Source organism: Mesoplodon densirostris, chromosome 3 (assembly GCF_025265405.1).
Source record: "Mesoplodon densirostris isolate mMesDen1 chromosome 3, mMesDen1 primary haplotype, whole genome shotgun sequence".
NCBI classification, from domain to species: domain Eukaryota; kingdom Metazoa; phylum Chordata; class Mammalia; order Artiodactyla; family Ziphiidae; genus Mesoplodon; species Mesoplodon densirostris.
The window spans coordinates 171,317,473-171,330,971 of record NC_082663.1 but is presented as its reverse complement, the minus strand read 5'-3'; the positions used below and the strand labels follow the sequence as shown (position 1 = coordinate 171,330,971).

At 43.8% G+C, this 13,499-nt stretch overlaps 1 protein-coding gene across 1 annotated transcript; it reads left to right on the top strand.

The window, feature by feature from the left end:
• The first annotated feature begins 10,871 nt into the window (after positions 1-10,871).
• Positions 10,872-13,246, top strand: LOC132485956 (ubiquitin carboxyl-terminal hydrolase 1-like). Its single transcript, XM_060092583.1, is given in 2 exon segments — positions 10,872-11,012; positions 11,014-13,246. Coding segments are annotated over 2 exon segments (2,346 nt in total). The 3' UTR covers positions 13,219-13,246.
• Positions 13,247-13,499: the final 253 nt, after the last annotated feature.

The window sequence follows — 13,499 nt, the reverse complement described above, 5'->3', positions numbered from 1 at the left end:
GACACACACGACAAGATGTGTGCCTGGAGGTGTATGTGCCTCTGTTTGAGCAGCACGACCCGGACATGGGCAATCTCTGTTTTGGGGAGGGTAAGCCTACAACAGGGATGAAGAGTGTCCCTTCACCACTGCATGTCATCCTAAGGAAGAGAAGATGACATCTAAAGGAAAGACAGGCGATTATTAACAGGACAGCAGTACTGGACAGGACCTCCCAGGGACCCAAAGAATAATAGAAAGAAAACAGAGACCAGTCTGACTTAGAGCTTCTTGTGTGGTTCCATTGACCTTGCGATACCTATCATCATTATGGGAATTGACAAGTCAGCACTCCAGCCAAACTCATAGAAGTGACTGCTCATAAACACACACACACACACACACACACACACAAATATACACACACATGTATTTCATAAGTTCATCTGCATAACATCCATCGTCCATCCCATTAATAATTCACATCCCATAATATGCAGTGGAGCCCTTTATTAGAAGGAAGAAGAATGAATATCAGTGTTCACGGGTGGAGGAGCACTGGCCTTGCCTTCAGTATGTCTATGTATGTAGCGTTCCCAACTAGCTTTTGCAAACCTTCTGGTTTGAACCAGTGTGCTCTGGAAGTGTTGGCAGTCAGGATATTGTTCACAGTCAAAGGTGTGCTCATTGAATCTAATCTCAATACCGGCCAGATTGCTGAGATTACAGCAAGCAACCAATGGTGGGCCATCCCCAAAGGCATTACCCAATACGGCAGAAGTCAAAGGGCAGAAGTGTAAAGACAAGTTGAGTGATAATCCTTTATTCCTTGGAGCAATTTTGCTGTAATATTCAAGGATCCTTTTTTTTTAAGTGTCCTCTCAAAAAGGAAAAAAAAAAAAAAGCAATAGAGAAAGCCTCCCTCCTTCACCATACAAGATTCCTTTTCCAATGGAGAGTATCTGCCATTCCCATTTCTTTAAGTAGCTTTATATTTGGACATTGAACAGGTGTTCCCAAGGCTGCTCTAAAGAAAAAACAACAATTCTTCCCTGAATCAACAGGTAAATGTTTTTCTGAAATGACAGCAAGAAACAGATCTGGGGGGACTGTCTCTATTTTTCATGGTAAAAAATAATAAAAATAAAAATAATAAGGTAGAGCAGATGATCATCTGCTCTAAAATAAGCTGAGGGAATGAAAAAGTGCTTAGAAACCTGTTGCATCCTTTTTCCATTAAAATAATTATTATTAAAATGCTACAGATGCACTGCCCACAAAATGCTCACAAGTGGTCCCCGTTTGGGTGATACTGCCCACGGTTAACCAGTGGCTGCTGCACTGGGCTCCCTAGAGCATGGGCACTTCCACAGAACTCTGTGGGTCTTTACAGTTACAAGACTGCTCCCTAATTGTAATCCCTGATTATTTTATGGACTCTGATCCCATCTTCCCTTGGTTGGCCTTCCAAAAGTCTTCCAGATGGATGTGCATGTATTTCAGGAAACTGGGCGAGTCCTTTGCAAGGATCTTTTTGACAAGGAAAATGGGGTCTTAGGAGGGCTTGCTTGGGGTTCTCTAGAGGGCCCCCAAAGAAAGGAGGAAGGCGTCAAACGCTTATCCTCCTCAAGGACTTTTACGAACTCAGAGGAGAAAAGTGAAATTTGTCACGTCTCTTTCTCTGTGGAAGAGTGGTCTTGTCATGCCCAGGGCAGCTCAGATTCCAACAAAAACAGAAGCGGTAACATGTCCAGAGAGGCTGGAGCATCAGTGGAGAAAAAGAGCAAAAGAGAGCCTGCTTCTCCAGGCCTGGATGGGCTCAGAGGCATCCAGCTGCAAGCCAGCTGGACTTAGTTTAAAAGACCACGTGTGGAATATTGGTTTGGTCCCAGATCCCACATTTTAAGAGGAACATTTCCAAACACAGCCTTAGTCAGAAGAGCCCTCTCCTCTAAGACAGACCTTGAAGCTGTGTCACACAGAATAACTGAGGGCACTTGGAAAGTTAAATTTGACTTGGCAAGTCCAAAAGGCTTCAAAAGACACTTGATGAATACTTTTAAAGTAGTTTTTTAGGGCTTCCCTGTGTGGCGCAGTGATTAAGAATCCGTCTGCCAGTGCAGGAGACACTGGTTCGAGCCCTGCTCCGGGAAGATCCTACATGCCTGGAAGCAACTCAGCCCGTGCGCCACAGCTACTGAGCCTGCACTCTAGAGCCCATGAGCCACAGCTACTGAAGCCCGGGCACCTAGAGCCTGTGCTCCGCAACAAGAGAAGCCACCACAATGAGAAGCCCGCGCACCGCAACGAAGAGTAGCCCCTGCTTGCCACAAGTAGAGAAAAGCCCACGTGCGGCAACAAAGACCCAACACAGCCAAAAATAAACTAAATGCATTAAAAAAAAAATATATATATATATATTTTTTATGGTAGAAGATGGAGTAAATCAGATTGCCTGGGAGAGCAGAATTAGTTCAACATTTGGCTAATCAGAAGGAAGAATTTCGTAAAATGAGGGCTCTTAGAAATGGAATGTATTCCCCTGGGGAGTAGCGAGTCCTTCTGCCAGGGCTATAAAGCTGATGCTGCCATGCCACGGGAGAGGAAAGAGGGGAATGATTTCCAGGAGGTAGGATATTCAAGCAGTGAAAACTGGGTTTTGTGTCAAGTTGGACCCAGACTTGGGGTCCAGCTCTGTTTTTGTAAGGCCCTGGGATATTTCTCTTGAACCCTCAAGTTCCTCATTATGAGATGGGTATAACGTCTCCTCCAGTGAGTTATTATGCAAGTAAATGAAGTATTCATTCCCCCTAGTGCTTGGCACGGTAGAAATGTTAAATTCACGATTGTTGCTGCCCTTGTTATTACCCAAGCTTGATAAATTGGATAGGAAGAGAAAGTACATCATTTTCTCAGATTTCTTTAGCCCTCTGATCCTGTGGTCACTGTGGGGCCCATCCTATCAAAGTTCCTGGTGCCATCTTCCTAATTCCCTGCTTCCTATTTCAGCACCACTCCACATCTTCCTAGACAATGGTCTATATTCTCACCTTTCCCACTGCCGCTCGCCACCCACAACCAGAAGCAGTCTTTCCTATACTCCATTCTTTTGTGACCCTGCTTTCTACAGCGATAACTGGGTATTCTAGGAAGTGATGTATATTAAGAATACTATGTTAATATGACTATATAATCACCTTATCCTTTAAATTTTTTCTCCTGCTAGAAAGCAAGGGCTGAGCACAGCAACCAGTCAATAGCCGACAGTCAATCAAAAGTCTACATGGTCAGAAGGAGGGATCTTTCCTAGTGGGATTCTATAGATCATGCTTTGCTTTTCTAGGGACGATGATAGTGGTCATTTGGGGCGAGGTAGAATACAGAGCAGTCCTGTGACAGGCTGCCTGGAGGATGTTAGGTGCAGGGGGACCTTTTCCATTCACTCATTCATGCTCTGGAGAGCTTTAACATTCACTCTGCCCCTGTCTTTCTCCAACCCCAGAAAAGAGCAGAGCTACACGCAGAAGTGCTGGAAGGACGTGCAAGTGGGGGACTTCATCCAAATGCAATGCAATGAGACCATCCCAGCCGACACACTCCTTCCTCCTCTTTTCCTCGGACCCCAGTGGGATCTGTCATCTGGACACTTCCAACTTGGATGGAGAGGCAAACCTCAAACAGAGGCGTGTTGTAAAGGGCTTCACACAGCAGGTAGGGCTCTTTCTAAGATCTTCAACTGGAATGGCGAAGGGAAGATGCCAGCCAGTTCTACTGGGAGACTTTATTTAATCTGTTGTGTAGAGGAGAATGTAGTAGATGCCTCCTTTTCCCAGGCACTTAGGTACACTTAATCTTCCCACCAACTCTCTGAGATGGAGATCATCCCCTTCTCATGGATGGGGAAACTGAGGCTTGGGAAAGGTAAAGCACTTGCTGAAGGCCTCAGAATCCTTAAATGGGGGCCCCCTCCATTCAACTGAAGAAACTGTGCTTTCTGCTCTAAACCGAGGAGTCTAGTATCTGCTCAATGACTCAAGACCAACCCATTTTTCTGTGCTTATCCAATCCTGGCTCATCCTGCCCAGCTCAGCTTCAGCAATTTCTCCTTCCATGAATGTTTTCTAGTACTCCTTTGACTGCAGCATAAAAGCAGCAAGGTATCATTAACTATTTTTCCATTTGTGTAGGTCTTACCTTCTCAACAGTACTGAAACCTCTTTAAGGACAGGGAGTGATCATCAACATTTTAATTTAATCCCCACTTTACGTGTGTGATACCCTGGATATCATGGAGGAATCATGACTGTTTGGTGGTGAAGAGCCCAGGCTCTAGAGTCTGGCAGAGCTGAACCCAAAGCCCAACCCCACCATTTATTAGCTGTCTCACCTAAGGCAAGTTATTACCCTCTCACACCTTCATTCCCTCATCTGGAAAATGGGCACAAAAATAGTACGCTCTCCATAGGCTGTTTCTGAAGACTGAATTGTTACTGAGCCAAACTTGGTTCCGCTTTTGCCCACGTGCAGTAAAGCCAGTCTACTGACACTGGGTCATAGTGAAGGAAAACGCAGCATTTATTGTAAGGCTCCATACAAATAGTCTGGGACAGCTAGTGCTCAAAAAGACTGAACTCCCTGATGGGTTTCAGGAAAACATTTTTAAAGGCCAGCTAAGGGAGGGGGGGGTCACAGGGTATGTGATCTCCTCGTGCACAATTCTCTGATTGGTTGATGGTAAGGGAACAGGGTGGTGTCACAGGGTTTATCAATCCACAGGCGCCATTAGGTCTTGGGGCTATGTGCTCATGGTCATCAAAGAGTTAATATCTTCCATTTGATGGGGGTTTTCATGTCTGTCAAACAACTCAGGAAATGTGCATCAGATACTATTATCTAGGTACTTCAGAAAGGAACTAAAGCAAGGACTATGAGGGAGAGGTCAGCCCCAAAAAGGCCCCATAAGGTCCTGCTCGATTATAAAATAATATGTACATGAATTACTTAGCATGAAGCTAGGCACATAGTAAGTAAGAGACCAGTAAATAGTTGGCAGTAAATATCAATGGCGTTCATAGGCAATATGCGTTGACTGATCAAAACTGGGTGTGATATTCCAGTTTTCCATTAAAATTCCCCTTGAAAGTGTTGATTTCCCATCTGGTACCTTGCTCTATGCATGGAAAAGAATAAAATTCTATCACTCCTCTTCATCCTGACAACCTGTGGCTAGGGAGAAAACGAATGAATCAGGGGATTTAGAAGAAGGAAGGCAAGTGGTTCATTCCTCAGAGATGCTCATGAGCTAACGTTTCGTTATCTAGACAGAAACTTCTCAAGAGAAGGCCACTCATCATACCTCACTTTGCCTCTCTCAAAGCCCCAGATGAACAGTTCTCATAAAATCGCTTTTCTATGACTGAACTCTGTTCTCTCATCCTTACAATGGGAATACTAAGAATGGCTCTCCCACAGTTGTGCTGTGTGATTCACGTGAGATAAGGAACGTAGAGAACAAAGTAGAGGGTTTGCTGCATTGCAGATACACAGTGAACGGTCTATGGCTGCTACCTCGGCTACAGTTCCTACAGTGGGGATGGAAACCACCACGACCACCGCGCCGTCACCTTGCTTCGTGGTTGTGATAGTGGCTCGGTCCTCCCATTGGTGTCCAGGCTCTGTTGAGTCAATCACTGCCCTGGGGCTTGGCGTCTGAGTTTTCTCTCCTTTGCTTGTCCTTGTCACACTCACCCAATCATCCCAGTGTTTACAAAAATGTAGGGCGGGATCTGGGTAAGCTCACAGCGCCATTCTAGACACAAAATAATCTATTTCTTGGCTCAGGGCCCTGTGGGCTGCCCTCTAGAGCAAAGGTTTTCAAGCTTTTTTAACCACAAGTCACGATAAGAAATACATATTGCACACACACACCTATCCACATGCACATGTGGGTACGTGTGTGAGTGTGTAAGACTGCCACCTCAGTCATACTGCATGCAAAGGACGCTGAAACTTTCTATTCTATTCTATCGGGTTTTGGTTTTTGTTGTTGTTTTAATTTATTTATTTATTTATTCATTTCTTTATTTTTGGCCGTGTTGGGTCTTCATTGCTGTGCACAGGCTTTCTCTAGTTGTGGTGAGTGGGGGCTTCTCTTGTTGTGCAGCACGGGCTCTAGGCACTTGAGCTTCAATAGTTGTGGCGCACGGACTCAGTTGTGGCTTGTAGGCTCAGTAGTTGTGGTGTGTGGGCTCAGTAGTTGTGGCACGCAGGCTCTAGAGTGCAGGCTCAGTAGTTTTGGTGCACGGGCTTAGCTGCTCCGCGGCATGTGGGATCTTCCCGGACCAGGGCTCGAACCTGTGTCCCCTGCATTGGCAGGCGGATTCTTAACCACTGCGCCACCAGGGAAGCCCCCGTTTTTGTTGTTGTTTTAAGTTCTAGGAGCAGCAAAACGTGTGTGTGTTTGTAAATCTACCCTTCAGCTGGCCCACCCCAACATCCTCACCATAACTCTAAGTCTTTTACTCTTTCTCAGGCAGTTATTTCGGCACTGTTGAGGTTCACCCAGTCCCTTCTCTTTTTTGCCATTGGCAGTGGCTCCCAAGCTGTTTCTTGTATATTAATTAGTCTGATAGTTTGGGATTTGACTAGAATGAAGAGCTGGATGAAAGGGTCATTCACGCTCCACTGCTATAAACCAGCTAATTCAAGTTAATCACATCTCTCAAACTCTAACCCTAAATTCTAATAGGGTACTTGGTGTCATGACTTACCAAAATAAATAAATTCACTTGTAAAGGGAACAAGATTTATTTGATTTTGAAAGTTTCCAGAATTCTCTATTCTATTTCACTTCTTGATTCTGCCCCTCACTTTGCTTAAGTGTGCTTTTCCAGTTCTATAAGAACAGGGATAAATAGTACTAATAATAATGCCCTTTTTTAAAGCTCTTATATACATATAAGGTAAGTGAGGCACAGAAACGTGAAGTAACTTGCCCAAGGTCACTAAGCTGGGAAGTATTGGAACCAGGATTCAAAGGCAAGTTTGTCCAGTCTCAGCACTTAAGGTTTGCAGTAGCTCATCTCCCTGGTCCTTTGACTCTCACCCAGACTTTACCCAGAAGTGCTTACTTGAAAACACACATTTATCGTTTTCAATATTCTTCCCACATGTAAGTAACAAGCAGCAGGAAGAGTAAAAGCAGGCCTAGCCAGCTCCCCGGGGAGGAGGAATTTTAGCTGCTCTTTGCGACCTTGCCTCTCCCTTATGGCTTCAGTGCAAAAAGATTTCTGAATATGGACAGAATTCTCTTCTGACTAACTCTATATAAAATATTTCTCAAGTGTGTTGAACAAAGATGTTGATGAGAGTTGCAAGAAAAATACATGGTGCACTGTCCTATACGATCAGAAGGCAATAGGTTACAAGTCTTCCAACAGTGTGTCCTGCAGAACTTCTCAGATACTTTAATAAAGGGCAAGGGAGGGGCAGGGAGGTACTAGTATATAAGATTTCTACTTATTGAACCACAGAAACCTTGTATTCCAAGGACCATATCCCAGGACCACTACAGGAGAGGCGGGATCCCAATGTAGAAATGTGCCTTAAACGCATTGAAGGTGTTTTGGATGTATCATAACCATCACAGGGAGAAACTGTTTCATATACACATGCATCCTTCCCCATTATCATCACCAAATTATGATTCACGGGGACTGAGTAGTGGTCTGGGCATGCATATTTTTTAAATGTTCTCCCGGATGATCTTAATAGGAACCTACCACTAGTTCATCAAAAACCTGTATGATAAAGGCAAGGTGTTACTTCCAAAAAACACTCATCATAATAATGGGAATAAAGCCACCATCTACAGGAGTCTTACATGTTTTGCCCATATTTTCCTTTGTCCTCATGACCATCCTGTGAGGGGGACATCACTACTCCATTAGACAGATGAAAACCCTAAGGTACAGAAAAGGCAAAATTCACCACTTGTCTCAGAGAAGATTTTGAACACCTGCAAATGTGGTTTGTTTGTCAATTTAATACCTTAAATAATTAGTATTAATGACTTTTTTTAGCTTGTTATTCCTATTGGCTATGAGACTTTGATTTTGCCCAAAGGGGGTTTTTACTAACCTCAGAGATTTCTAGAAACTCCCAACCCCACACCATATACCCACAACCATTTTCACTGCTGTGTTCTGTTCATCCAGAGTCAGCAAGACAAACTTTGTCCCAGCTCCTCTAGATCAGCACTTCTCAAGGTGGAGTCTGCCAAACCCTTATCTCAAGAGATAGTTCTTAAAAGACAAGGTCTGTGGTCCAATCTGATTAGGAGGCCGGAGTCCTGTGGACCCCTCTTGGAGGTTCCAACGTCCATGAACATTTTAAGGTCTCGGAGAAGACCTAGAGGAAGGAGGCCAGTTAAACTTTCTTTAACCCGGAGCTTTCCAAACTTATTTAACCTCAGAACCATCTGGGGCACAATAATTTTTCACCTTCATATGGAAACTTGAACACATTAATCTACATTGTGTGGAACACAAGTGATCACAACAGGTGAGGAATGACCGAGAGGCTGACCATCCTCATGGCTTAGACAGCTCGTCCTTGCCTTTCCTGTCTAGGTTCAGAGGAAATTATAAACATGAGAGAGCTTCTCAAAAGGATCTTTCCCCTGTGACACAGCACATCATTCTCAAGGTTGCCAAAGAGTTAGTTTCAAAATCCATTTCCCAGAAGGCAACTTGGACCAAGTCAGGTTTCGCGGGTTTTTTGTGTTTTTTTTCAATTGGAACTTTTATCATGATGGGCCATCTTTACTTTCACACCATTATTGACCTGTTCTTGAAAGATTTATTCCTACATCCCATTGCTGGGAAAAGGACAGAAAAGGAAGGAATACAAAATTAGGATTACGCCGAGGTCTGCAGAACAGGCAAGAGGACTTCATTAGAGAATTAAATTGTACAGTTTTCTCTTTGGGGACATTTTTGACACCTGAAATCACTTCTTTTGAAAAAAATTATTAATTGAAGTATAGTTAATTTACAATATTATTTTAATTTATGCCGTACAGCAAAATGAGTCAGTTCTACACATATATACATTCTTTTTTCATAGTCTTTTCCATTATGGTTTATCAAAGAATACTGAATCTAATTCCCTGTGCTGTACAGTAGGACCTTGTTGTTTATCAATTCTGTATATAATAGTTTGCATCTGCTAATCCCAAACTCCCAATCCATCCTTCTTCCACTGCCCCCGGCTTAGTAAAATCTCTTCTTTAAAGGGGTTCCAAGATGGGCACTAGAGATTTGACACCTGAAAATAAGTATGTGCCATTTATTTTGGTAGATGGAACATTTACCAAAGCCAAAGAATCAGAAATGAATTCTTCCAATTAGTATTTCAGAGCAGTTCTCCTAGTTATCTTTTGTCCAAACCACTGAAGCCCAAATCCTACTGAAGTGTGTGTCAGATCATTGCCCAGTGACAAGGAATTTGAGACACCAAGTTGACATGGACCAGCCTCTTCAGCATCACCCGAAAGCTTGTCAGAAACGCAAAATTTCAGGCCCTGCCCCAAACTAAACCAGACTCTGCAGTTTAAGAGATCCCCAGGTGACTCATGTGCAATTGAAGTTGGAAAGTACTGGCCTAGAGCACCACTGATTAATGTGATAATTGTGCCTATCTGTTTTATTGCCCACGTGAAAGATTCTTAATTGACTCTGCCTTTTAACTAGCTTGTATTCCACTGATGGTTAGTGCTTTTAGGCCATTTGCTCAACTAAAAGGAGCCATTGTAACCTGGATCCTCCGCAGTGAATGTGTGTGCTGATTTAACATATTTAGACAGGAGAGCACTTTACCTACGGAGTTGAGGTGGGATGGGGAATTATCTGTCACCATCCCAGTTCAGTGATGATGCATCCTGAATGAAACAAAAAGTCTCTGCCTGTCCATTCAACTTGTCTGCCCTGAGGACCAGAGAAGAATCCTCTTTCCTGGTGGATTTGATAATGGGACTGCCCCTAGTGGGCTGTTACACATTTTCTTGAAGAATGATACTTAGGGCGAGCTGCCCGTGACGTTGCCTGCGCTGTTTGAAACTGCAGAACCCGTTACCAGCTTGGGGCAACTACCGTTCCGGCTGGTTCCGGAGCCCGTGCGTGCCAGGAGGGCTAGTGGCGGTCGTGAGGTGGCTCTAGCCTTTCGCGTCTCTGCAGCCTGGAGACTAGGACCGGCACTTTCGTAGGACGCCACCTCCAATCGCAGCGCTGGCGCGGGCGGAGGCTAAAACACACGAGTCCTGAGACTGAGGAAAATGCGCCAAGTTCCCGTCGGCGGCGTCGTGGGGAAGACCCCAGCGGTTCGGGCGCCGGGCGAGCGGAGCCGCTTCTGGCGCTCCTTGCCGCCCTGGGGCGGGGACGGGGGCGGGGGCGGGGGCGGGGGCGGGCGCGGTCGGGCGCCGCTTCGGGGATGTAGTCGGTGCCGGCGCCCAGGCAGGACCGAGCCGCAGCCCGGGTTCCCGCTCTTGAGAGCGAATGGTCACTCCCCTGCGGGGAGGGCGATCCGGCCAGCTTTTCCGTGGGTCGCGGGCCCCCCCGCAGGCTCGGGGCAGGGGCTCACCTGTCGCCCCCGCCCTCAGCCCGGTTAGACTCGTCGGCGTCACCGCCGCGGACCTCGCGCTCTGGGCCATGACCATAGTTACGGGAGAAACATTGGTGATGTCACAACCCCCAGTGATAAGGACAGCCAGGAGCAAGAAATGGTATAGCAGGAGATACGGCGCCTGGTCAAATGTTATATTCTAGATATGCTTGGTGATTACAGGGTCCCTGTATAAATGAATTCTCCTCAACTCCTTGGGATTTGAAGAGAAAATGCCCCGTGTCATACCTCGTGAAAGTAATAGGCTTTCAAGAGGTAGTCCCTCAAAAAAACCCAGACGTCCCTTGAAGTTTTTTCAGAAGAAGGAAACCAAGAGAGCCTTGGATTTCACAGATTCTCAAGGAAATGAAGAAAAAAACTTCTGAATACAGAGGATCTGAAATTGATCAAGTTATTCCTGCAGCACAGTCCTCACGTGTCAACTGTGAGAAGAGAAAAAACTTGTTACCGTTTGTGGGACTGAATAATCTCGGCAATACTTGTTATCTTAATAGTATACTTCAGGTATTATATTTTTGTCCTGGTTTTAAATCTGGAGTGAAGCACTTATTTAACAGTATTTCAAGGAAGAAAGAAGCCCTAAAAGATGAAGCCAGTCAAAAAGCTAAGGGAAATTGCAAAGGAGATTCTTCAGTAAGTTTTGAACTAATATGCAGCTTACATTCCTTGATCATTTCAGTCGAACAGCTTCAGGCTAGTTTTCTCTTACATCCAGAGAAATATACTCGTAAACTTGCTACTCAGCCAAGGCGACTACTTAACACACTCAGGAAACTCAACCCTATGTATGGAGGATATCTACAGCATGATGCACAGGAAGTATTACAGTGTATTTTGGGACACATTCAAGAAACATGCCACCTCCTAAGAAAAGGAGTAAAAAATGTGGCAGAGTTATCTACTAAGGTAGAAGAAAAACATCAGAAAGAGGAAATGAGTGGCCATAACAGCATGGAGATGGACAGTATGAGGCATTCTGAAGACTATAAAGAAAAACTGCCAAAAGTACATGGGAAAAGAAAAAGTGACACTGAACTTGGTAACATGAAGAGAAAAGTTAAAGTCTCTAAGGACCACCAGTCTTTGAAAGAAAACCAGAGACAAACCAGATCAAAAAGAAAAGCTACCGTTGATTCATCAGATATTCCTGCTAAAATAATCCCCCAGTACATTTCTGAAAATGAGAGTGCAAGACCCTCACAAAAGAAATCAAGAGTTAAAAGAAACCGGTTCAAGTCTACAGCTAAGCAACCCAGCATTATTTCTAAATCCTTTAGTCTGGGTAAAATAACAACCAACCAAGAATCCAAAGGACAATCTAAAGAAAATGAATGTGGTCTTGAAGAGGACATGGGGAAGTATGAGAATGATAATACAGCTGATGGTTGTGGACTTCAATCTCCAGGGAAGAACGTTATGCCTGTGAAGGAAGTTAAGCCCATCAACAAAGGTGCAGAGCCAATTGGTTTTGAGCTGGTGGAGAAATTATTTCAAGGTCAGCTGGTAATAAGGACTCGTTGCTTAGAATGTGAAAGTTTAACAGAAAGAAGAGAAGAGTTTCAAGACGTCATCGTACCAGTGCAAGAAGATGAGCTTTCCAAAGTAGAGGAGAGTCCTGAAAGTTCTTCAGAGCCAAAACCAGACATGAAGACCCTGAGATGGGCAATTTCCCAGTTTGCTTCAGTGGAGAGGATTGGAGGAGAAAATAAATATTTCTGTGAAAATTGCCATCATTATACTGAAGCTGAACGAAGTCTTTTGTTTGACGCAATGCCTGAAGTTCTAACTATTCATTTGAAGTGCTTTGCTGCTAGTGGCTTGGAGTTTGATTGTTATGGTGGTGGACTTTCCAAGATCAACACTCCTTTACTGATACCCCTTAAACTGTCACTAGAAGAATGGAGCACAAAGCCAACCAAGGACAGCTATGGATTATTTGCAGTTGTGATGCATAGTGGCATTACAATTAGTAGCGGGCATTATACTGCTTCTGTGAAAGTCACTGACCTTAACAGTTTAGAACTAGATGAGGAAAATTTTGTGATCGACCAAACGTGTGAAGTAGGTAAGCCAGGACCATCGAACAAGGAGGAAGCAAGGGGTGTGGTCAAAAACTATGACGATGAAGAAGTGTCGATTAGAGTCAGTGGAAATACCCAGCCAAGTAAAGTTTTGAACAAAAAAAATGTAGACACTCTTGGACTTCTCAGAGGACAAAAGACTCAAGCAGATTATGAGTTATTCAACAAAGCATCTCATCCTGATAAAGTTGCCAGTGCAGCATTTGCTGAAAATAGAAATTCTGAGACTAACAATACTAATGGGACCCATGAATCTGATAGAAACAAGGAATCCAATGACCAAACAGGCATTAACATGAGTGATTTTGAAAACAAAATTTCATATGCAGTGCAAAGCTTAAAGGGGTATGAGGGGAAGTGGTTGCTTTTTAATGATTCTCAAGTGAAAGTTACTGAAGAGAAGGACTTTTTGAATTCTCTTTCCCCTTCTACATCTCCTACATCTACTCCTTACTTGCTATTTTATAAGAAATTATAGAGTGAGTGTATTTTCCTTGTGTGTATATTAAACATTGGTAAATTGATTACATCAAGAAGTCTTTAGCTTATCTTTTGAAGCTATTGGATATTATTGGTCTCTCTAGGTTTCTATATAAATAGTGAAATCTGAGTTATTGAAAACCATGTTAATTTTTAGAATTCCTTTTCCTTAGTGGAGACTAGTGATTGGTGCATTAGCTTCTGGGAACAAACTTGTATAGGTTCTTAACTGAATTATTCAAAATGGAAGCATGTAAACACTTTGAATTTACACCTATC